Below are 21,167 nucleotides of genomic sequence, written 5' to 3'. Positions count from 1 at the left end.
CGCCCACACAAAATTTCCCCAAATCTCGAAATTCCTCTTCTTTGGTGAGATACTCAGCACAACCACCGAGCATCACCAGATACAATGGCGTCCCACCGAGTCACCTACCGCCGCCGTAACGGGTGAGTTTTCTTCTTGTCGTCGGCCATGGCAAATGCGAATCGAATCGAATCGAATCGAGTTCTCGTCCATGTGTCGTTCCTGCGTGGCCCTGCTTTTGCGACCAAAAATACTGACGGTCGAAATCTCTGCAGCTACAACACTCGCTCCAACCGGACCCGAGTCATCAAGACTCCCGGCGGTGACCTCCGAGTTCTGCACATCAAGAAGCGCGGCACTGCCCCCAAGTGCGGTGACTGCGGCTCCAAGCTCCCTGGTGTAAGTTGTGGCCCTTGAACGAAATTTTGCACGACGGAGGATCGGCGACTGGGGAGGGACGAGAGACGAGGACGAAGAGTACGATGGGACTTAAGAATGTTCTTGGAGATGAGGGGATTGTCGACCCGGAGGAAACCTACCGTCTAAACACCTGCGGAAACAACGAAACGCCCATCCTCGTCCTCTCCATCCGATAATCTCTTCTCTCGCCTCCATCCTCTATCCTCTATCCTCAAGACTCGGACGACCATGATCAACCACAACGAATCAGCAGCTGACCAGCATTGACACATAGGTTCCCGCTCTCCGCCCCCGCGAGTACGCCCAGATCTCCAAGCCCCAGAAGACCGTCCAGCGCGCCTACGGTGGTTCCCGGTGCGGCGGCTGCGTCCGTGACAGAATCGTCCGTGCCTTCCTGATCGAGGAGCAGAAGATTGTCAAGAAGGTGATGAAGGAGCAGGAGGCGAGCCAGAAGAAGAAATAAACGAAAGTTTTTATAAAAAACTACTATGAGGAAAAATTTCGACTGATGGAATTGGCTTTCTGTGCGGGATGGCAAGGAACTCTTGGGGGTTTGGTTCATTGCTTTGGTGTTCATTAGGGCAAAACGGACTGCATGATACATATTGGCCGAGCCGACCCATGGCCGGTCTGCTGCTGTCTTTAGGACTGCTTCCTCTTGGTGATCTAATGGAAACGAACATCAAGTTGGTACGAAATGGCCCTTTTTTTGCAGGAGTGATGTGTACGTGTGAGAGCACCGAGTGGGTGCTTTGGCACTCGTCAGAGTTGTAGAGCCAAATTGCTAAATCTGGCTTCGAAATGCGAATCCAATAAAGTCGATGGTGATTTTTGAGCCCCTTGCGCTAGTAAATTGCCAATTATGCGGATGGCGTACCTTGGCTGTTGGAATAATATTCCATCGTAGAGGCTGCAAGTCACCATGACGTTCGCACATGTAAATTATCACACCCAGCTGCCCCGCGACAGGAAAAAAAACTCCAAGCTCTACACCACTTCTTTACATATCAACCTCGCCAAACCGCAATTGCCTACCACACGTTGAGAGAAGAGCTTCTATATAATAGAGCAACGATGCGCGGGTCATTACGACTCCCGAATGGCCTCCGAGCCGCCCGCGCAAGCGTACGAAGCACCTCAATATTACCTCCACGACCAACAGCTTCAACGAGCGCCGTATCGCAAACAGCAATAAACGCCTCAATCCTACGCAATCACACACTCAATCACACATTCAAATCCTTCCATACGATCCCCAGCTTGTCAAAAAACCGAGACCGAGACGCGATTCCCGACAATTCACACCGGACCAGCTTCAGCGAGCTCGACGTGCTCGGCAGCGTGCCGGTGCCGTCAACCTCGGTGGACGTGTGCATGCACGACGGGTTCGGGCTCAACAGCGGCATCACGATAGCGGGAGGGGACGGGGCTTTGCTTGTGAATGGCGAGGCGTTTGCGTGGCGGCCGTGGGAGGTGAGCGGGAAGATGAAACTTGTCAATGAGAAGGGGCAGTTTGAGGTGCCGGCGGAGGCATTTGGGTTGTTTGACGTGCTCTGGCCAAGACCTGGTATGTCTCTCTCTTTTTTCTTTGTGGCAGGATTCCGTGTGTGTGTGTTTCATTGGGGAGAAACAGATGGAGTTATACGTGTGTGCAGTTTAAGCTAACGACATGTGTTTGTGTGGTTTTTACAGATCTGTTGGTTATTGGAGTGGGCAAGACCAACATGCCGCTGAGTCCACGGACAAGGCAGCATCTTACGCAGCTGGGGATGAGGGTAGAGATGCTTGACACGAGGAATGCGGCGGCGCAGTTCAACTTGCTGGCGACGGAGCGAGGAGTGTCGGATGTGGCGGCGGCTTTGATACCCATTGGCTGGGAGGAAGGATCTGGCGTTGTTTCATGATTGTTGTACGGGAAGTGGTTTGGGAGGGTAGCAGTTGTACTGTACGATATGATGGGTAGCCAATAGAATAAATCGAGCATACAGTAGTTTCCTTGGGTGTCTTTGGTTGTGGTTGTGGTTGTGATGGTGGTAAGAAAATGGCTCTTGGGGACTCGAATTATAGGCACATCCAGGCTTGGAGTCTATCTACCACATGTCTCTATTGTAATTCGTAATTGAACAGGAAGGCCGAGAGCTCAAATTTCAGTTTTGATTTGCAAATATTGGCAACAAATGATGTGATATTGCTATCGACTTAATCTATCCGCATAAAGGCTGGTCAACTCAAATCCGAGGGCGTGGCATGATGGAGTATCACATGGCGATACATACAGCGATTCCCCTTTACAGCCACCAATAAGCCATTCCAAAGTCGCGCAACATATACAAACCACCTGCCAATCCTACACAGAATTAAAAATTTAATTTATGTCTTCAATAAACAAACCAATCACGGTGATTTCTCGTCCATCACTCCCGCCTCAAACAAATTGTCGCGGCTCCAGGGTAAGCCACACAACCTCTCCCTCCAGCTCTTGGCAGTGCGGCTGTCCCCTAAAAAAGTTGCATGGCCAGGGCTCTTTCGTATTTTGCCTTTTCGCGCAATGACGAGCAGTCGTGGGAGCCCGTGACAATTGGTTGGTCACTAAAAATCCCATTCCCATCCCGCCTCACTTTTAATTTTTTTCTTCTAAACCTTTTATCGTCATTGTTGGGATTTTATTCTATTTTTCAGTTCGACAGGCCATCCCTGGAAATTCTTTTTTCTTTTATTTTTATTTTTCTGAGTGCAATGAATCCCGGCTGTCGCCAATCAAGTCTCCAGAGACTTGATTGCCCTCCATCCTGCTGTAAATCTTTTCCTTGATGCGGATTTCTCTGACTCACCTGACTTGACTCTCTCTCTATCACTGGACGGATACCAGCTTTAATTGAGAAACCATCATCACCTTTTCCCTTCTTATTTCTTTTTCCTGTTTCCTGTTGTTTTTAACAAAGACAGAGTTTGCTTGTTGAGCGGGTGGTGTTTCAAGCGGCCGTTGTTTGCCATCACAGGCGACCCCCCCTGTCCCGAACTTCTCTGGTAAATCTCGTCGGCTTTCTTTGTCCGTGCTGCAGCCTTTTTCCCTTGTTCATCGGCTGCGTATCGCGATATAAAAAGGTGGAGCGCCGTTCCTGCATTTGATCCCGGTTCTAGACGATAAGCCTTGGATCTGGCATCACCAGGAATTGGCCTGAGAAAGTCGAACACTAATTGAACTGTTATCGCTACTCACAGATTTGCGAGCCCAATTGCTATTTTGCGCCAATGGCAAAGGCATCGCCAGACTCGCCCCCGCCAGAGCAGTCGCTCTCCGCGGACCCTCACGAGACGGATCCCGCTCTGCTGCAGCATCACTCGCACTTGAAGGCTTACAAGACGAGCCGCTTCGAGTATCCCGAGATCCGCGTCTTCTACCGCCAGCACGTCAAGGCCGACCAGCTGCCCAAGAAGCCGGCGCCGCTGCCCTTGCTGGTGTGCGTTCCGGGGCTGGGGGGCTCTGTCGCGCAGTTTTATCCGCTGCTGAGGAGCTTGATTGATCTGGCGCCGTGTCTGGCGATTGACTGGCCTGGTGGCGGGAGGTCCAAGTTTGCGCCGACGCAATGGGAGGCGTACACTTCGGAGGCGCTGATGGAGCTGTTGGAGGTTATTATTGAGGATTATCGCGACAAGGAGCATGACCAAGGCGTGGTGTTGATCGGTCACAGCATGGGAACTGCGCTGTCGGCTGGCTTGGCGAATAAGAAGCTCCCGCACAAGACGGCTCTTGCCAAGCACATTGTCGGCCTGGTGGCGATTTGCCCTGTATCTGGACCGATGGAGGAAGCTAAAGCAACAATGATCAAGAGGCTCTTTTGGATTCCAGGTTGGATCTTCGGCCTGTGGCGTGCGTGGGATGCCAGGGGAGGACTCAACAGCACGAGCGTCTCACGCTTCGTGGGAGAGGACGCGCCCACTGAGCTGAGGCTCATGCAGTATCGATACAATCAACAGAGCCGAACGCCGGTGTGGAGACGAATGGCATACGGCGCCTTGCCGACTCGTTTCCAGGATGGAAAGGCTATTGGAGGCATTCCTGGACTGGATGCGTGGGCAGGCTTGGATATCCCCGTCTTTCTCATCGGCGGCGAAAAAGACAATGTTACGTCGCCCAAGGAGATTGACAAGATTGCAGCGGCGTTTCACTCGATGGATGACGCTGCAGTTTCGGACGGGACCGAGCAAGCACCGGATGCTTCAGGACCAGATTCGCCCGAGTCTTTGAGCGGCTCAACCCAGCTCGATGCGAATACCAACGGCAATGGCTTGACGGCAGAAGATGCTGACGATACGGACTTTGACGAGAGTGAACGCAACAGTCCCTCAACACCGGTAGAATATCCACCAGACTTACCACCTCAGTCGCAACACCCCATGAGAGCCCTGCGGTCCATCGTCCTCAACGGGTCAGCTAACCACACCCTCCTCTACTCCCCGCGCACTGTCCGGGCTCTCGCCGGCCTCGTGTCGGACTTTCTCGCCGAACACATTACTCAGCGGCTTTCTCTCGCTTGGCAGCTCCAGCACCTCTCGCGCGAGGGTAAATGGGACGTCAAGAACCTCATCAAGTGGCAGGGCGTGAAGCCCGTTTCCGAACCTATCGGGCCCCCAGGCAAGCCCGTCTTTCGTGTTATTAAGACGCTTCGTGAAGTTGATGATGTGCATTGCCCGACGGTGTTTGCTGATAACTGGGGGAACATCATCAAAGATGTCATTGACATCTCCAAGGACCAACCTGTATACGACCCGCGCGGTCTTGAACGCCGTGGCATTCATTACCATAAACTCCCAACAGTGTCGAAGATCCCGCCTGATGGAGATACAGTCGAACAATTCATCAAACTAGTCGATTCCGTCCGCGAAGCACAGCGTGAACGTGCCATAGCAGAAGGATGGGCCGATCCGGAGCAGTGCGTCGTAGGAGTCCATTGCCATTACGGATATAACAGATCTGGATACTCTGTCGTATGCTATCTGGTGGAAAAGTGCGGGTTTGCTCTGGCGGATGCGATTGAGACGTTTAAGACGGCGAGGCCGAATGGGATTCGGCACTCGCACTTTTTGGATAAGTTGTATATGCGGTATGATCTTGAGGAGAGGGCCATTGAGAATTGAGACTTCTTGGTGCTTCCTCTTCTTATTTGTTTTGGATTTGGAATTTTGGAATATGAAAAGGTTTTCGCCGGCTATGAATGGGATGGAATAGATGGAATAGGTTATATGGGAGCTGGTAATTAAGGCGTCTAGCGGATGGAATTTGGGGGAATATGAAACATGATATCCTGGGTGTATTTGTACTAGCTATCAAACCAAAACTCTTTCTAAAAAGAAGAAGAGAGAACAGAGATGCTATGCTCATTGCTATATGCGAAACAATCTATATGGGAGGGTAAATAATACGCCGAAGCCGTCAACTAAAAACTCATGTGCCAGAGTAAACAACCAAGAAGAAAAGAGAGCAAAGCCATCTATCTAGCTTTCTACTCTAACAACCAAAAAAAACAGCGTTCGTAAATCTCTAAAACTCAAATCTCTTGTGCGTGATAGTGCTCTACGCCGCTCATCTGCTCGACTGCCATACTCTGCGCAGCTTCGCCGGGCTTCTCCGTCTTCGCCCTCAGCTCCTTGGTAATCTCCTCAACGTCCCCCTCGATATCGAGATAGCGTCTCAAAAACTTGCCGACATCGGTGTTCTCGACGTTTCCACGAATCTTTTCCGTGCCGGGACCTCCAGACGAGTAAATGTTGACGTCGACGGCAGTGTGCCCGTGGGTGCTCCAGCCGACGTGGGCGCGCAAGGAAATCATGGCGGAGAGGATCTCGAGGGAAGCCTCGGTATTGTCAGCCAGGGACTCGAGTTCGTCGTCGGAGGCGTTGGAGATGCCGAGGCCGGGGACGACGAGCTCCTTGTTGATCCACTTCTTGAGGTCAGCCTTGGCCTTTTCCCTCTTCTCCTTCTTCTTGTCCTTGGAGGCGGGCGTGACGGATGCTGCGTGGGAACGGAGCTTGGCGGCGAGGAACTCGGCCGAGGAGGTGGCCCTGGCGAGGGCGCGAGGGTACCAGTTGTACACTGGCAGATGGCCGGGCTCCTGGATGGCGGTGGCGAGGCCGCCGGTTTCGTGGTCGCTGGTGGCTACGAGGACCGTCTCCGTCTTGCTATCGGCGATGAAGTCGAGGACGGCCTTGAACGTCTTGTCGTACTCGAGAACCTCGCGGACCTGAGCAGCAGGGTCGTTGAAGTGACCGGCATGGTCGATGCGGCTGCCCTCAATCATGAGGAAGAAGCCCTTGTCCGAGTCCTTGGTTGCCTTTTCGAGAGCTCGCAGGGCGGTGGTGGCCATCTCGCTCAAGCTGGGGTAGACGTCGTGCTGCTTCTGTCTATCAATCTCGAAAGGAACGTCTCGCTCGGCAAAGAGACCGAGGAAGGGAAGCTTGACCTTGTCGCCGCCGTCGAGAGCGTCAAAGCCCTGGCGGTTATCGGTGTAGGTCCAGCCGTGCTTCTCCTGAGCCAGACGTGTGACATCCAACTCATCCTCACGGCATCCACCCTTGCTGCTGTTGGGAAGGAAGTGGCAGCGGCCACCACCGAGCATGAGATCAACTGAACGGCCTAGCACGCCCTCTCCGATTTCCTGGAGGGCAATCGAGTCCTCCATCTCTCGCCTCAGGACGTGGCTGACGAAAGTAGCGGGCGTGGCATCCGTAATGTCTGTTGTGACGACCAGTCCCGTTGTGTATCCGACCCTCTTGGCCGCCTCCATGACAGATCCGCATGGCTCAAAGTCGGGTAGGACTGAGATGGCGCCGTTGTAGCTCTTGAGGCCGCAGGCAAAGGCCGTGGCGCCGGCAGCGCTGTCGGTGACGAGGGAGTTGCTGGAGCGAGTGCGGCTGGTGCCCCAAAAATGCTGGTCCAGGACGAGCGTGTCGTTCTCGGGGAGATTGTTGATGTACTGGCGGTAGCTTCGTGTCAAGGAGAGCGATGCCGGTCCCATGCCGTCGGACACCATGAAGACCAAGTTGCGCTTGGGAGCGAGAGTATTATTCTCATCGTTGTGGCCGGTTTGAGCGTCATGCTGGATCCAAACAGCAGCGACGATGAAGGCGGCAGTGGCAAGGAGGCCCCAGGCGAAGAAGGCAATCTCGCGGATGCGTGAAGAGCGCAAGGCAGCCTTTGCCTGGGCGGCTTCGGCCGACTCGCCGCGGTTGGATAGGAGAGGATGGCGTTCGGACGGCTGGCATTCGCTGGAGTTAGCACTTTAATGTTATCTCTTCAGCACGCAGAGAGTCACTGACCATTCTGTCCAGCCTGATGAGTTTGATGGGCTTTACTCTGCTGGAGACTGCAGTGAAATCTCCAGGTTGAAGCCTTAGGGCTAGTGGGAGCAAGGAGACGGAGTTGAATGGACGGACGGGATCCAAGGACGGACGGGATGGATGCGTCACAGTCACAGGCCAGCGCTATAGCTATAGCGGGTTGCTAGCGGCGAGAGCCCTATAAATTGCAGCTAAACCCTTGCACGGGTGCGGTGGGGCGCTGCCGCCGGCCCAAGACAGATGGAGGTCGCGTGCCAAATCGATAGGAGTTGAGCAGCGCTGCGCTGAGTCGGTGAATCAGTTGAGGCTGTGATGATCTCAGGTAAGTTGTCCCTGTGACTTGATCCGCTTGGTCACGTCACGCCCATCTCGATCTGCGCCGGAGGACGAGAGGAGAATAAATGACATTGGATGGACATGATGAAGTCTTTGCTCGATGGGGCATTTCATCGATACTTAAGCTCCGGGACATCGGCGGGTCTTGCATCATGTATGCACTTCCGTTTGGACGGGCGACGATTGGCTGGTGAGCATTACTAAGGGGTACATACATATTGAAGTCGTTGAGCCCATATCATGAATTGATCTGTGCTGGATTACTGTACACTGGATTACATGTACTCTCCCTTTCTGCTCTTGTCTCTCTCCCGGCTGCTCCTCATTGGCGCGGCACTTGCAATCCGGGGTTGGTGGGCCTCGATGTTACGTTGTTGATATCACTAAATATGTATCAAGTATTTACTTTGAAATCAATTTTTATTTTTTACGTTTCTATGATTTGCTTACGGTTATTTAGACGCTACTGTTCTGTGTCCCCTACTTCCCAGTATAGAGAGTGACTTTTGATGAACTTTGACGGAGTATAAAATACACAAATCCGCAACACAGCCTCCAATGCCTTGGACTGTCATTTCAACCTGATGAGATGCACTTACTCTAGACACTAAGCTCCGCAGAGCTAGAGCCCTTGATGTACGCCGCATATGGCGCCAGCGCCTTTTCAACAACGCCCCCAGGACCGCAATACTTGTCGACAATCTCCGCACTACGGCCAATGTAAAGGTCTGCCTTGAGCATGCCATGGATATCACCCCAAATGGGCTTGAAGAATTCGTTGTTCTGGATGCGTGATACGAGATCATTGGGCTTGCCCTCGTTCTTCACAACGCTGCCAGCTTGGTTCGAAATGACACGAATTTGCTCGTGTGTCCTAATTAAACATTAGTAACAACAAGCCCCCAAAATAATTGGCCACTTACTCCTGTCTCGATGCTCCTTGAGCAACCATTCTCATGATAATGGTCTCTGTGATCATGAAAGGAAGCTCTTCCTGGACCCGAAAGGCAATACGGTTAGGGTAGACCACCAATCCACTTGAAATGTTATCCAGTCCAAGGAGAATTGCATCGGCCAGCAAAAACATCTCTGGGATGTCGATTCGGCGGATTGCGCTATCATCAAGGGTCCTTTCCATCCATTGGTCGGACAGAGTGTTGGCGAAGCTGGCCGGCTTAGACATCAACTCGCGCGCCAAACTGTAAACTCTCTCGGACCGCATTGGGTTAACCTTGTATGCCATGGCAGAAGATCCAATTTGAGACGACTCATGAGGCTCTTCAATCTCCTTCCATGTGGCCAAATGCCTCAAATCTCCCGTGATCTTCTGGGCTGTCGCACCAAGACCCGCGACGGCGTTGGCAATGATCAAGTCCACCTTGCGGGTGTAGGTCTGAGTAGACACGTCATAGCAGCCTGGGAAGTCAAATCGTTTGCAGAGAAGCACATTCAGCTCGTCACATTTCGCGGAGTCGCCCTGGAAGATTTCCAAGAAGGAGGCCTGAGTACCAGTCGTTCCTTGTGCGCCTCGGAATTTGAGTTCACTACGAACTTGCTCGATAGTATGGAGGTCAAGCATAAGATCTTGCGCCCACTGGGCCGCGCGCTTTCCGACAGTGATCAACTGGGCCGCCTGAAGGTGCGTGTATGCAAGAGTAGGTTCCGCTAAACTATGATTAGCAAGAGCCGTTTCGGTCACACCCTCGTAGAATGCCAGAACTCGGCGTGTCGCCCTCCAAACACTCACCCTTCCACTTGACTGCAAAGGATGACAGGTTTGAGATAACCTTGGCCAGTTTCTTGGCAATAAGATCTAGGGCATCGCGCATAAGAATAAGTTCAGTATTGTCAGTGACGAAGCAGCTTGTGGCACCGAGGTGGATGATGCCGGCCGCAGCTGGAGCAACAACACCAAAGGCGTGAACATGCTACTCAGAATTAGATATATGAGCCATTAGAGGCCGCTAGACCAGCTATCGGCGGGCGCCTTACCGCCATGACATCCTAGATGGCTCGTCAGCAATGGATTGTAACACAAATATATGAAGTGGGATTCTCACATGTCTGCGAATCTTCTCTTCGATTCGAGCAATTTCAAACTCGTCATCTGTAACCACAAGGTGGGCCTTCATTTGCTCAATGGCTTCCGGAGTGATGGTGTTAATCCCGAGCTCCTTTTCGCATTCAGCAAGATGGAACCACAACCTTCGCCATGTCGAGTGTCTTGAGCGCTGACTGAACAGCTTCGACATGGCGGGGCTGCAGTAGCGAGTGGTGAGAGACGTCTGATAGGCATCAAAGGCAGAGCTGCCCTCCGCCTTGGAGCCTTGTTCCTTAGTATTGGCCGCCATCTTGAATTCCCTGGTTGGTGAATTATAACAATTGAAGTTTGTTATAGCTCCGATACAGGAAGAAACAAAAAATTTCACAGTTCTAGCAAAAGTCTACTATAGCAAAAGTCTGCTCCGCTTTTGTTCCGATCCAACCCTATCTGCTTATCGCTACTATCACGTGACCCAGATTCCTGGTGTTTTAGCGACTTGAATAGCAAACAATGGATGTGACGACGTCTTCTCTAAGAGACAGTCGACGACATGCTATAGTAGACTAAATAAGGTATTGAGGTTGGGTAATTAAAAGCCATTGACAAATTGATTTGCAGAATCTGCTAGATTTAGAGTAGCTATTTCGTGCGTACCTAGATATTGGCTGAGATACAGTCACTCGACTCTTTGGGTTTAAGGAATATAGTTGGTAATGGAGATACTCTTGGGAAGGTGGTTCTTCCACAAGGTCCAGTGTTCCTACTACATGTAGTGACTACCTACTAAAGATTCTCTCCTCATTTTCGACTTCAATCTGCCAACTTCTACACGTTCTCGCAACAATATGACAGCTGAGCTTTTTGCTTACACGCACCTTGGAACCAAGAATCGAGACAACTGGGCGACTGTATGTGATTAGGCAGGCGTGCATGCATCACTGGTTGGTTACATGGATTGACTCTGGCCCTCCCTATTTCCCGCCGCCTCAGGGCAACCAGGTGGTGCAAACATGCCATCCACAGCCTGTGCACTGCCAGGGCGCCTTGTGTGGCATCCTGCGGGAAGAAAAGACGAACAAAGCATGCCGCGTGTTACAGCTGTGGGAAGGGAGATGTGCTGTTCGACAGGCAGCATCTGGTCTGGGATAGGTTCCCTTACGAGCAAATACCACACGAAGCCCTCGTTGAAGCTCGCGTTTGTAGTCATCACACGATTTCACAAACTGTCGATATCAACCTCTTGTGCCCTCTTCTTTCTCTCTTCCCATCTCATCTCGAAAGACACTTGACTGAAGCATGACCGAGCAAGACGCGCAAGACACGCAAACCTTGGTGGCTTGCGCTGCTGTTTTGCCCCATATCGACGACAAACCCGACTGACGGTGTTCACGAACACGTACGTTCGAGTCAGATTGCAAGAAGCAAAGCGGTACGTGTTGCAATCGTTCAGTCGACGAGCTGGACGGCCTCAACTATAAAGACCAGAGATGAACACCACTCGGAAAGGAAAGGCGTCCTTTCAATTTCGACAATCCATACCATGTGCACATACATCTTGATCTTATACCACTGCGGATGCTACGGGTCCATTACATGCCATACTTCCTGTTCTCAGATCATGTCCGAGATCCATCGAATCAACGAACCGGAGGCTTGGCAAGGGGAAGGGCTCAACCAACTGCCCTTCCAGATGGACGACGACTGTGGGCCGTGGTGGCATAACACGATTGTGGTGCAAAGAGCGGCCTTTTGCGACCAGTTTTGGGAGAACCGCTGCCCATCTGAGCAGAGGGCGGCTGCGTGGCCGGGGTATAATTAAGCCTACGACCCCTGAAGGACAAACAAAGAAATGGAAGGAAAATTAAAGTGAAGAAAGAAGAGACCCCCCCGAATTGTCTGGAAACCCGTTGTGTTTGCATCTGAGAACAGTTGCTGTGTTTGGAAACTCTCACGACGCCAAAGTGTCATTGCAAGCGTGTAGGTGCCTTGCTAGCATGACCCCTGAGACGACAAACCCCCTTTTGGCAGTGACTGACTTGTTTCAGTTTCATGTCGAATTGCAAAAGAAGCTCAGAAAAAGACTTTGCACAGGGGGGTTCATTTTGCATGTGGCCCACGACGTCATGCAGGATCCAGATCGTGGCGAGAGAGAAACACTTTTCATCTGCACTCTTATCTTGGAGATGCTGCATTGGGAGCTGGAGCTGGTTTGGGCCAATTGCTGCGCTGTGCATTGTCCAGTCTGGCGCATATGCAAGCCGTCGGGAGCTGAGGCCCTGCTGTGACGCCTCAACGGCGGCTGCTTTCAAGCCACAAGCAACTCCTGCATCCAGTCTTGAGCTGAGCTGAGCTGAGCCTGTCAGAGACAAATGGAACTGAAGCCCCAGCGGCTATTCGCGATGTGGCTTGATCTGGTTTGACCTGGTGTTTTAACAGGCTGGGCGCTAAGCTCCCCCAGAAGCTCGAATCTCCAGCGACTGCTTTTAGTGCTTGTGGCCGGCTGGCTCCGGATTTACAGCACAGGCGATGCTAACCCCCCAAACACCTAAAACGCCGAAACAAACCCCCGTGTCGTCTCACGTCCGTCTAGATGGCGGCGCTGAAACGATTCGCGTTGGACAAGGACGGTGACGGCCCAATTGCACCCCGACGAAGCGTTTCGTTTTCAAAGGACCAGGATGGGCTTTGCGGCAAAGGCACCCAAATGGCCACATGGTCCGCCACCAGGCGCCGACAAAGACCCCGAGCCGCGAAATGAAGGGGATCAAAGAAATACGCTCTTTGTCGGATCGAGCCGACAAAGGACGATGCTGCAGCCGCGGTTCGCGTGTGTCTTGGCGAATGTGACCCTGGACGAGCAGACCCTGGATTGGACGAGCACTAGCGGCAACTGAACACTATGGGCGAAATGGATCAATGGATATATAAAGCGACGGCGCGGTGCCGAGTCTTGGGAGGGGATTCTCGAGTTCTGGCAGTTGCTCTGAATAGCTTCACTTTGCGTGCTGTGCTCGCTTCCTTCTTTTTTTCTTTCCCTTTTTTCTTCGTTCCTTTCGATTCTTGCCTTTGACGAGGCCATCTGCTGTGCAGATTTTTTACAACGTTCTCTTCGTAAAAAAGCCCATCTTTCTCTACTTCTAAGCCTCTCCTTTCCTGGTCCTTTGAGATATCATTCTTTATTATACAACACTCTTTACTGAGCGAAAATGATTTCCAAGACGACTTTTGCCGTGCTCTTTGCAGCCCTTGCTGCTGCTGGCCCCATCCAATTCCGAGAGGTGGCCTCTCTGGACCCAGCTGCTACCGCTGAGGCCCATCCCAGGGACGACACTGCCACCCGTGCCTTTTCCAATGTCCAGATCAAGACCTCTGATGGCAAGTGTCTGAGCGTCGACCCCCTCTCTGGAGATTTCCGAGCCAACTTGACGCCCATCCAAATCACCGACTGTGGCAGCAACGATGCCCAGGGCTGGGACGTCATCACCTCTGGCGTCCACAACGACCAAAAGGGCGAGGCCCTGATCGTGAGCACCAAGACGCAGGCCTGCTTCAACTTTGACCCTCGACGTGCGGCCGGAAACCAGGTCCTGCTCTTCTCGTGCGGTGGACGAGCTGATGGCAGCGGACAAGTGACCAACTCTCAGCTCTTTGCCTTTACCGGAGGCAATGGCCCGCTGAGCTTCGCCCCTGGCAACGATCCCACAAAGTGCTTTGCTGCCAAGGGCAATGTGATTGACATTGCCGACTGCAATGCCAACGATGCTACCCAGAAGTTTACTTTTGGTGGTGCTGCTGCTGGAGGCTCTGGCAATGACAGCAACAACAGCTCTGCCGCCGCCAGCTCAGCTGCTGCCACCTCTGAGGCTGCTGCCTCTTCCACCTCGGCTGCTGCTGTGACGAGCGCTGCTGCTGCTGCTTCTTCTGCGGCCCCGGCGAATGACGAGAATGCTCAATGCTCTGCTCCCAAGATTGTTACCGTCACTGACGTTACCACTGTCACCGCCGGAGCTCCTCCTCCAGCTGATGCCACTCAAACCGCGGAGGCTGCTGCTACTACTTCTGCTTCTGCTGCTGCCACCAGTGACGCAGTTGTTGTCAACCCAGGCGACGGCAGCTCCCAGACGACCGCCGCTCCTCCTCCTCCCGTCATCACCGGAAACCCAACGACCCCCGTGCCCGTCTCGGGAGCTGGAGGCACCCTGAACCCTTCTGCCGTGGCCGAGGCCCAGGCGTTTGATGCCAGCGCTGTTCGACCCCTGGAGAGTGTCAACATCCGAGCCGCCGATGGACGCTGCTTCTTCGTCAACCCCACGGCCGGTGATTTCCGTGAGAACCTGATCCCCGTTGGACTGGCCACCTGCAGCGAAGACGCCAGCCAGAAATTTGACGTTGTCACCAAGGGAGTCCACGACGATGCTCAGGCTGGCGAGGCGCTGCTTGTCAGCGTGCTCACCAACGGCTGCATCAACTTTGATGGCCGCAGAGCCGCCAACGACCAGGTCATCATGTTCTCTTGCGGTGGACGCGCCGACGGAAGTAAGTCATTGACATCATTCCCCCCACCCCATCTCGGTGATCTGCTCGATCCACCCGATCTAAGGGCATGCGAGTTATCGTGTTTGTACCGTTTTAGTTTCACAAGAGATCAGATGCTAACAATGAACTCAACAGGTGGCAAAACCGCGACTTCGCAGCTGTTCCCCTTCAAGGCGGGCGACAACAACATCGTCCTTACTCCCGCCTCAGCCACCAACACGACTTGTTTGGTTGCTGGCGCTGACCGGGTGGAGTCTGCGCAGTGCAGTGGCCAGAAGGATCAGACCTTTGAACTGGTGGAGATTCTGTAAGAAAACATGTGAGAGTGAGAGTGAGGGTGAGAGTGAGGGTGAGGGTGAGGGTGAGAGTGAGAGTGGCTCGTTTCACGGAGAGCCAGGGGGAAGTTTTGGATCAATGCATTGGAGTCGAGTCAGCCGCTAAGGCACAGGCACAGAATTGGAGGATGAAGGGCTTTTTCACTGTATAATATGTACTACTTACTACTGCTGTACTGTAGAACGTTGTCTCTCTTTCTTAGTCTCGCCGTTGATCACGATGACGAGATGGGATATTCATTTTTTTAACGACCAGCAATGGATGGACATGCAGAATCAATTCCCAGCTTTTGTAGCTTGTAAACGTGAAATCATGGAACGCGGAACCAATTGCCGCATCAATGCCTCATCTCGGGCCGTGATTGGCCAGCGCCGCTAGATCATCGCTAGAATAACGTCACTAAGATTGGCCTAGAACTTTTGGGTGGCCTTAGGGGCTTTGCCTTGCTTGTACTATTATTGTTTCGAAGCGAACATGCCCTGGGTCAGCCTCCATGCTAATAATACCTCTGGGTTATTAATCCCGTTTCTCAATAAGATGACACGATCCGGCTGGCGATGCGGTGAATGCAGCTTCTTTATCTTTGTTTGTCCTTGAGGGAGCGAATTTGGATGGAAGACAGATAAGCGGCGAGTTTTGACGCAGCGACAGTTGCGTATGAAGCCCAACGAACGACGATAGCAGCATCGATATCGCCCATCGCCATCGCCGTTATCTAGAGCGACGCGAAGAAGAAGAAGAGAGCTGGCGAATTCTTTCTCTCTCCATCCCTTGAATTGAATATTATTCTCGACGGGATTCTCGCAAGCCGCCATGGAGCCCATCCACGAGGCCGAGGCCAGCAGCGTCTCTCCGCCTACGAGGCCGGTCTTTAATCGAGTCCACTACGACCTCAGTCTCGACACAAACTCTCCGACTTCGCCTCCCCAGGCTGATGTGCAGCGCCTCTCGCGCTCCGACACGGCGGTTCACCGCGAGCCGTTTTCGCCGTTGCGCCGTCGACGAAGCACTCGTGTCGCGACCTTTAGAACCATTGACGACACCGACGACTTCGATTTCGATGCCACCTACACAGAGCGTCCAGGCTGGCAGCCGGGCTCGGAACCTGGGTTCGATCCGAATTTGCCTGATGGCGGGCATGCTTCGATGCCGACGCTGAGCGCGCCGTGCGAGATTACCGTTGTGGACTTTTCAAAGGACAGGATGGCTAAGAAACACTTCGATAATGATGGCTTTGTGTCGTTTCTGACGGAGCCCAAGGAGGAGTGGGCAAAGTGCCGTTGGATCAATATCAATGGGCTCTCTTGGGATGTGATTCAGGCGGTTGGCGCGCATAAGGGCTTGCATAAGCTTGCGCTGGAGGATATCATGAATATTAGGAACAGGACCAAGGCCGACTGGTACCCGAGCCACGCCTTTATCGTCATGACGCTGCAGAAGCTGGTCCATCTTGTTGACGAGGACGACGACTCTGACGTGAGCAGCCTCTTGTCGTCGCGGTCTACGTCGAAGCTCAAGAACTTGTTTCGTGGGTTTGGCCGCAGCAAGGAGAGCAAAGTTCCTGGGTCGGGCTCTTCGTCGGACCCTGAGAAGCGGACTGTTACAAAGTGCATGACGGAGCTGTCTGAGACGCCGGAGCTGCATGAGACGACCATGATTCGGTCGCTGCAGCGGTATCATGCTTCGGGGAATGAGATTCGAACGGAGTACATGGAGGCGAATTCGATTCTTGCGCCGCTCAACTTGGCTGTTGCGGCTGAGCAAGTGTCCATCTTCTTGACGGCCGACAACACTGTTATTTCCTTCTTTGAGGTTTCTGCTGGAGACGTTGAGAGGCCCATTGTCACCCGTCTTAGCAACCCGGGTACGGTCCTGCGTGAATCCTGCGATGCCTCACTGTTAGTTCAGGCGATCATTGATGCCATTATCGATCTCGCCATTCCCCTGACAGCTGTCTACAACGACGTGCTCGGCGATCTGGAGTTGGACGTGCTCACTTCGCCCAGCATCAAGCAGTGCAAGGACCTCTACATCTGCATCAGCGAAATCAACAAGATGCTGCGCTTCCTCAACCCCATCGACAACCTCGTCAACGTCCTCCGCGACCACCGCACCTCCCTAACCCACGAGCAAGCCGTCCTCGAGCTCGAGAACCCGGCCAGCGGCGTCATCGTCACGCCCATGACGCACACGTACCTGGGCGACGTGCTGGATCATTGTATTATTATCACGGAGGCGCTGGAGCAGTGCAAGCAGAGCAGCGAGAATTTGATTAATCTGATTTTCAACACGATTTCGGCGAACCAGAATGAGAGCATGAAGCAGTTGACGACGGTGACGATTATCTTTTTGCCGTTGACGTTTATTACGGGGTTCTTTGGGCAGAATTTCCCGCCGGATGGGTTTCCTGAGATTAATAATGGGATATGGTACTTGTGAGTTTCCCCCCTTTCGTTTGCACTGTTGTTTATAGGGATGGAAGCTAATGGAGAGATGTTTTTAGCTGGGCTTGTGCTGTTCCAACGGCGTTTGCGACGGTGCTTATTCTCATGCGCGAAATGATTTATGCGTGGTTCGTGCGTGTGATTCAGAGGAAGAGGGTGTTGAGTAACAGGAAGAGGAACAAGGCGAAGAGAAAGACGAGGTGATTTTGGGATATGACAATTCTTGCTCTATGTTTGAGGAGAAAAGGTCGTCTTGTTGTGGATAATAGTGGAAAATGTCGAGATACCCTTGAATGCTATCCGTCTTGGTATATATATGCTTTTGTTAATCATGATTCTTTTACTTCTATTATGTGCATAACATTATCTTGTAGGAGGGCGATGAGAATACCCATCATAGACCAAAGGAGATAAGAAACCTCATAATCTCATTACATTACACTGAATAGCCAACAACCCGTTCAGACAACATACCGCTCCTCATCAAGCAGCGTCTTCTCTTTCCAACTCTCCTCCACCCACTTCTCGCTCACCAACCTTGGCATCTTCCGCCTTGAACTCAATCTCGAGCGTAACTTGTCGCCCACATCCCCGATCTCCATCACATCGTCTCCCAGAACAACAATATGCGTGACAGTCTCGTCGTCTAGCTCCTGGCTGCACGATCCACCGCCATATCGAACATATCGCTCCCATTTATCCTTGGTATTCTCTTTTGCACCGTCAGCGAGGTAAAAGAGCACTCTGCAGCGTGAAAACATAAAGTTTCGTAGCGTGGTGACGTCTTTGCCGTGCTGTTCTAGCTGTTCTAGAAATAGGACCTTGTCAAATGATTCCATTCTTTCGAGTTTGGGCATGTCGCGCAATAGTTCTCGTAATTCGTCTACGCTTACATCTCGTGCGTAGCTGTCGCCAAATTGATCTGTATTCTGCGCCGCGGCATCGATCAAGGCATCTGTCGCATGAAATAGATGACTCTCCTCATATGGGAGCAGGAATCCTCCGTTGGGCTGCTCCAGACAGTCCTTGATCCATCTCGGCCGGATAATGTCTACCTCTCCGTCCTTGATTAAACTGGCGACCTTGACTACCTTCTTGTCACCAATGAGAACCATTTTTGTGCCTGCGGCGGCCCTCTGTGAGATGGAGCCGCCGTTTTCCTTGATGATTGATTCTAGCTGCGTTTTTGTCTTTTTGTATGGTTTCAGGGACTCGGAGAGCACGCAAAACTCGAGACCTTCAAATAGTTTTGACTTGTCGCCTTCGTATTGAGGAGGTGCTGCATCATCGCCCGCAATGACGAGCTCCTTCTTGATTCGCTTTGGATTTCGTCTTCTGCGATCTTCTACCGTCATCTCAATCGCCTTCAACTCGGTTTCTACCCTCTGTTTGAGCTCTTGAAACTCCTCTAGGGATAATGCCGTGTCCCAGCTGCGGTCGAGTCGTAGCCTTCGGAACCGAGGGAATCTCAATGTGAAGCCTCGAGCGAATTGATCCGAAGGACCAACGCTGGCAGCCTTGACAGAGACTACAACTGAATCTTTGGGTCGAATCCACATGTCGGGCCGTTCGTACTGTTTGGCTTCGCCACCGCCCAGCTCAATGTACTCTGAAGGCGGGTTTTTGGGATCCCATTCCATCCATTTGCCGTCAGTGCGATGCCGAATCTCGGCATAGTCCTCTGTTCGAAAGCCGCCGCCGACTTTGAAGAAGCTGAAGCATTTCTCCGGGTTGGCACCGGCCTGAATGTGGTTCTGAGTGACGCGGAGACCGCACAAATAACTCGACAATATTCCTCCTCTTCTTCCCGAGCCGTAGTAGCCACCAATAATGACACAGTCGAGCGACTCGCCGAATTCTGACATGTACTCGGGCTTCACCTTTAGCCAGTCATCGTTGCGGCTGTTTAGACGATACATGGATCGTGGATTCTTCAAGACGAGGCCTTCTGATGCGTTGGCAACCACTTCTCTCAAAAGCGGCTCAATGGCATCGGCTGACGTTGCCTTTGTGTATTCGTGAACTTCCAGTCGTCGATGTACTGATTTGACTGCCTTGCTCAGAGCGTTCCGGCGATCGCGCAAGGTATACTGGGTCAATTGTTTGTCGTTTAGGTACAGTATGTCAAATACTCGAAACAAGGGGCGGTGGCCGGCCGCATTCGAGTCAGACTTGTTGTTTTGCTCCGCAATAGCTGCCGACTTTAGAGTACCAAAGGGAACAATCTTGTCAACGCCCATGTCCCAAGTGATCATCTCGCCATCCAAAATCAGGTTCCGAACGCCAGGCGCAAAGGCATTCTTTAAATGTCTCGTCAAGCTAGAGTTTTCATCAAGCAGACCGTTGCCATATAGATAGGTATAGTCCTTGGCCTTTCTCGACCAGAAGCAAAACCGTCGCCCTCCTGGATGGCTGGGATCCTCCATCATGTGCATCTGCATGCGCTCACCATCCAGCTTTTCCTCTATCCAGAATTCGGCGTCATCCTCCGTCGGTCGCAAGAGTTCAATCATCTTTTGGAACGAGGCTGGCATTTGGAATTGGGCGAGCTGTGGTTGGAGGCACTGCATCAGTGTAATACCCGCCTCGTCCTGTTCGAGTCTAAACTCGGGATCGTAGAGTTCCCAGCATACGCGTTTGAGACTTGACGACACGCTGAAGAGAGCCTCGCCATCGGGGTGCCACAGATACAGAAATGTCTTTTCGGTAGCGCCCACCTTCATCTGCTTCAGAATGATGCGAATGAGCCACATAAGCTCTTCCGCATTCATGCGATTGTAAAACGTTTCGAAGATGGCAAGGTTCTCGGCTTCTCCGCTCGAGGCAGCCAGCTTGTCTAGTTGGTGGTTGACCTCTGCAATTGTCATGTCGCCCACCTGGGTGCGCATTGGCCGTTTCGAGATAACTTCGAAGCATCGGCCGGCGAAGTCGCCAGCCAGACGTGCCCCGGTTGTCTGACCCGGCAGCTTCCAGTGCAAGAGATTGTAGCCGTCCTCGGAGTTTTTGTCAATCTTCATCAGCTTGACGAGAAGCTTCCCTATAGCATTCTCTTTCAGGCCGTAGACGCCGCGATCACGGTCCTTGTCTGGTAGGATGAGGCGCAGAGCAGGATAAAAGTCATCGCCGACTTCCTTTCTCCATCGCGTGATGAATCTCTCGACAATGTGTCGCCTCTGCTCCTGTGGTGATAGCTTGGCCAGTCCATGAGGGCCCTTTTTGCTGGCAGGCACCGATCCGCCAGCGGGCTGCTTCTTGTTGTCATTCAATGGGTTGAAGAGGTCCCTGAACAGCTCCGAAAACTTGAGCGTCCTGGAATGATTCCTCGGCTTATGGGGATATCTTGACCAGTGTCAGGTGTCAGGGTCAATAACAAATACAGACAGCAAACTTACTTTTCAGCCAATTCTTCCTCCGTCATCCCTCCTGTGCCATATTGAAGGTCATCTTCTCTCAGCGCATCCTCATTGGGAGTCTTTTGCTCCTTGGCCGACCATTTGCTCATGTCGCGCCACGCTGAAGTTGATCGATTGTTATAGTGGCTTATAGCGTATGGCGTGTTGCGCGTAGCTGTTGAACAAGTTGTCACCGCCTAGAGAGATTGCAATTGTACGGAAGAGAGTGAATACGTGAAGGATTGAGCGTGAATCAAGATGAGTCGCGTCTCTGCTTCTCACAGCTTATTATAGCCGGCTTAAATACAGCTGCATTTACTCTGTAGTGAAGGTGAAGTCATT

General features: G+C 52.4%; 10 protein-coding genes across 10 annotated transcripts; 7 read left to right on the top strand and 3 right to left on the bottom strand.

The window, feature by feature from the left end:
• Positions 1–26: 26 nt before the first annotated feature.
• Positions 27–1,226, top strand: M431DRAFT_512900 (hypothetical protein). The gene is made up of 3 exons (XM_024919926.1): positions 27–122; positions 255–378; positions 674–1,226. Exons 1-3 carry the CDS (start codon positions 85–87, stop codon positions 860–862), a joined length of 351 nt encoding a protein of 116 aa, XP_024769134.1. The 5' UTR covers positions 27–84; the 3' UTR covers positions 863–1,226.
• A 272-nt stretch (positions 1,227–1,498) lies between these two features.
• On the top strand, positions 1,499–2,303 carry M431DRAFT_486762 (hypothetical protein; the record flags this gene model as incomplete). The annotated part of the gene is made up of 3 exons (XM_024916419.1): positions 1,499–1,524; positions 1,659–1,966; positions 2,092–2,303. The coding sequence occupies 3 exons, from the start codon at positions 1,499–1,501 to the stop codon at positions 2,301–2,303; spliced, it is 546 nt and encodes a 181-aa protein (XP_024769133.1).
• Positions 2,304–3,651: 1,348 nt separating this feature from the next.
• M431DRAFT_486761 (hypothetical protein) lies at positions 3,652–5,538 on the top strand (the record flags this gene model as incomplete). The annotated part of the gene is made up of 1 exon (XM_024916418.1): positions 3,652–5,538. One exon carries the CDS (start codon positions 3,652–3,654, stop codon positions 5,536–5,538), a length of 1,887 nt encoding a protein of 628 aa, XP_024769132.1.
• Positions 5,539–5,948: 410 nt separating this feature from the next.
• M431DRAFT_486760 (hypothetical protein) lies at positions 5,949–7,719 on the bottom strand (the record flags this gene model as incomplete). Its single annotated transcript, XM_024916417.1, has 2 exons — positions 5,949–7,655; positions 7,717–7,719. The coding sequence occupies 2 exons, from the start codon at positions 7,717–7,719 to the stop codon at positions 5,949–5,951; spliced, it is 1,710 nt and encodes a 569-aa protein (XP_024769131.1).
• Positions 7,720–8,673: 954 nt separating this feature from the next.
• M431DRAFT_97554 (hypothetical protein) lies at positions 8,674–10,424 on the bottom strand (the record flags this gene model as incomplete). The annotated part of the gene is made up of 5 exons (XM_024924945.1): positions 8,674–8,947; positions 8,997–9,738; positions 9,821–10,001; positions 10,066–10,077; positions 10,134–10,424. 5 exons carry the CDS (start codon positions 10,422–10,424, stop codon positions 8,674–8,676), a joined length of 1,500 nt encoding a protein of 499 aa, XP_024769130.1.
• A 1,311-nt stretch (positions 10,425–11,735) lies between these two features.
• Positions 11,736–11,936, top strand: M431DRAFT_500228 (hypothetical protein; the record flags this gene model as incomplete). Its single annotated transcript, XM_024917903.1, has 1 exon — positions 11,736–11,936. One exon carries the CDS (start codon positions 11,736–11,738, stop codon positions 11,934–11,936), a length of 201 nt encoding a protein of 66 aa, XP_024769129.1.
• Positions 11,937–12,051: 115 nt separating this feature from the next.
• M431DRAFT_274100 (hypothetical protein) lies at positions 12,052–12,631 on the top strand. The gene has a single exon (XM_024913970.1). It carries the CDS (start codon positions 12,167–12,169, stop codon positions 12,464–12,466), a length of 300 nt encoding a protein of 99 aa, XP_024769128.1. The 5' UTR covers positions 12,052–12,166; the 3' UTR covers positions 12,467–12,631.
• A 692-nt stretch (positions 12,632–13,323) lies between these two features.
• M431DRAFT_97524 (hypothetical protein) lies at positions 13,324–14,964 on the top strand (the record flags this gene model as incomplete). Its single annotated transcript, XM_024924941.1, has 3 exons — positions 13,324–14,010; positions 14,161–14,653; positions 14,789–14,964. 3 exons carry the CDS (start codon positions 13,324–13,326, stop codon positions 14,962–14,964), a joined length of 1,356 nt encoding a protein of 451 aa, XP_024769127.1.
• A 482-nt stretch (positions 14,965–15,446) lies between these two features.
• Positions 15,447–18,107, top strand: M431DRAFT_524635 (hypothetical protein). The gene is made up of 2 exons (XM_024920585.1): positions 15,447–17,424; positions 17,493–18,107. The coding sequence occupies exons 1-2, from the start codon at positions 15,803–15,805 to the stop codon at positions 17,635–17,637; spliced, it is 1,767 nt and encodes a 588-aa protein (XP_024769126.1). The 5' UTR covers positions 15,447–15,802; the 3' UTR covers positions 17,638–18,107.
• Positions 17,895–20,880, bottom strand: M431DRAFT_126259 (hypothetical protein; the record flags this gene model as incomplete). The annotated part of the gene is made up of 2 exons (XM_024912274.1): positions 20,826–20,880; positions 17,895–20,772 (listed from the first exon to the last, which is right to left on the bottom strand). The coding sequence occupies exons 1-2, from the start codon at positions 20,849–20,851 to the stop codon at positions 17,895–17,897; spliced, it is 2,904 nt and encodes a 967-aa protein (XP_024769125.1). The 5' UTR covers positions 20,852–20,880.
• Between the last annotated feature and the right edge of the window lie 287 nt (positions 20,881–21,167).

Source organism: Trichoderma harzianum (assembly GCF_003025095.1).
Source record: "Trichoderma harzianum CBS 226.95 unplaced genomic scaffold M431scaffold_18, whole genome shotgun sequence".
NCBI classification, from domain to species: domain Eukaryota; kingdom Fungi; phylum Ascomycota; class Sordariomycetes; order Hypocreales; family Hypocreaceae; genus Trichoderma; species Trichoderma harzianum.
Note: the sequence above shows the minus strand (reverse complement) of the source record. Positions and strands in the feature narration are given on the sequence as shown.

Excerpts from the sequence above, each read along its gene's own strand:
- M431DRAFT_512900 (XM_024919926.1), top strand. The coding sequence starts at position 85 with ATGGCGTCCCACCGAGTCACCTACCGCCGCCGTAACGG. Across the intron at positions 123-254 it reads ACCTACCGCCGCCGTAACGG|CTACAACACTCGCTCCAACC; the intron begins GTGAGTTTTCTT and ends AAATCTCTGCAG. Across the intron at positions 379-673 it reads GCGGCTCCAAGCTCCCTGGT|GTTCCCGCTCTCCGCCCCCG; the intron begins GTAAGTTGTGGC and ends ATTGACACATAG.
- M431DRAFT_274100 (XM_024913970.1), top strand. The coding sequence starts at position 12,167 with ATGTCGAATTGCAAAAGAAGCTCAGAAAAAGACTTTGCACAGGGGGGT.
- M431DRAFT_524635 (XM_024920585.1), top strand. The coding sequence starts at position 15,803 with ATGGAGCCCATCCACGAGGCCGAGGCCAGCAGCGTCTCTCCGCCTACG. Across the intron at positions 17,425-17,492 it reads AATAATGGGATATGGTACTT|CTGGGCTTGTGCTGTTCCAA; the intron begins GTGAGTTTCCCC and ends AGATGTTTTTAG.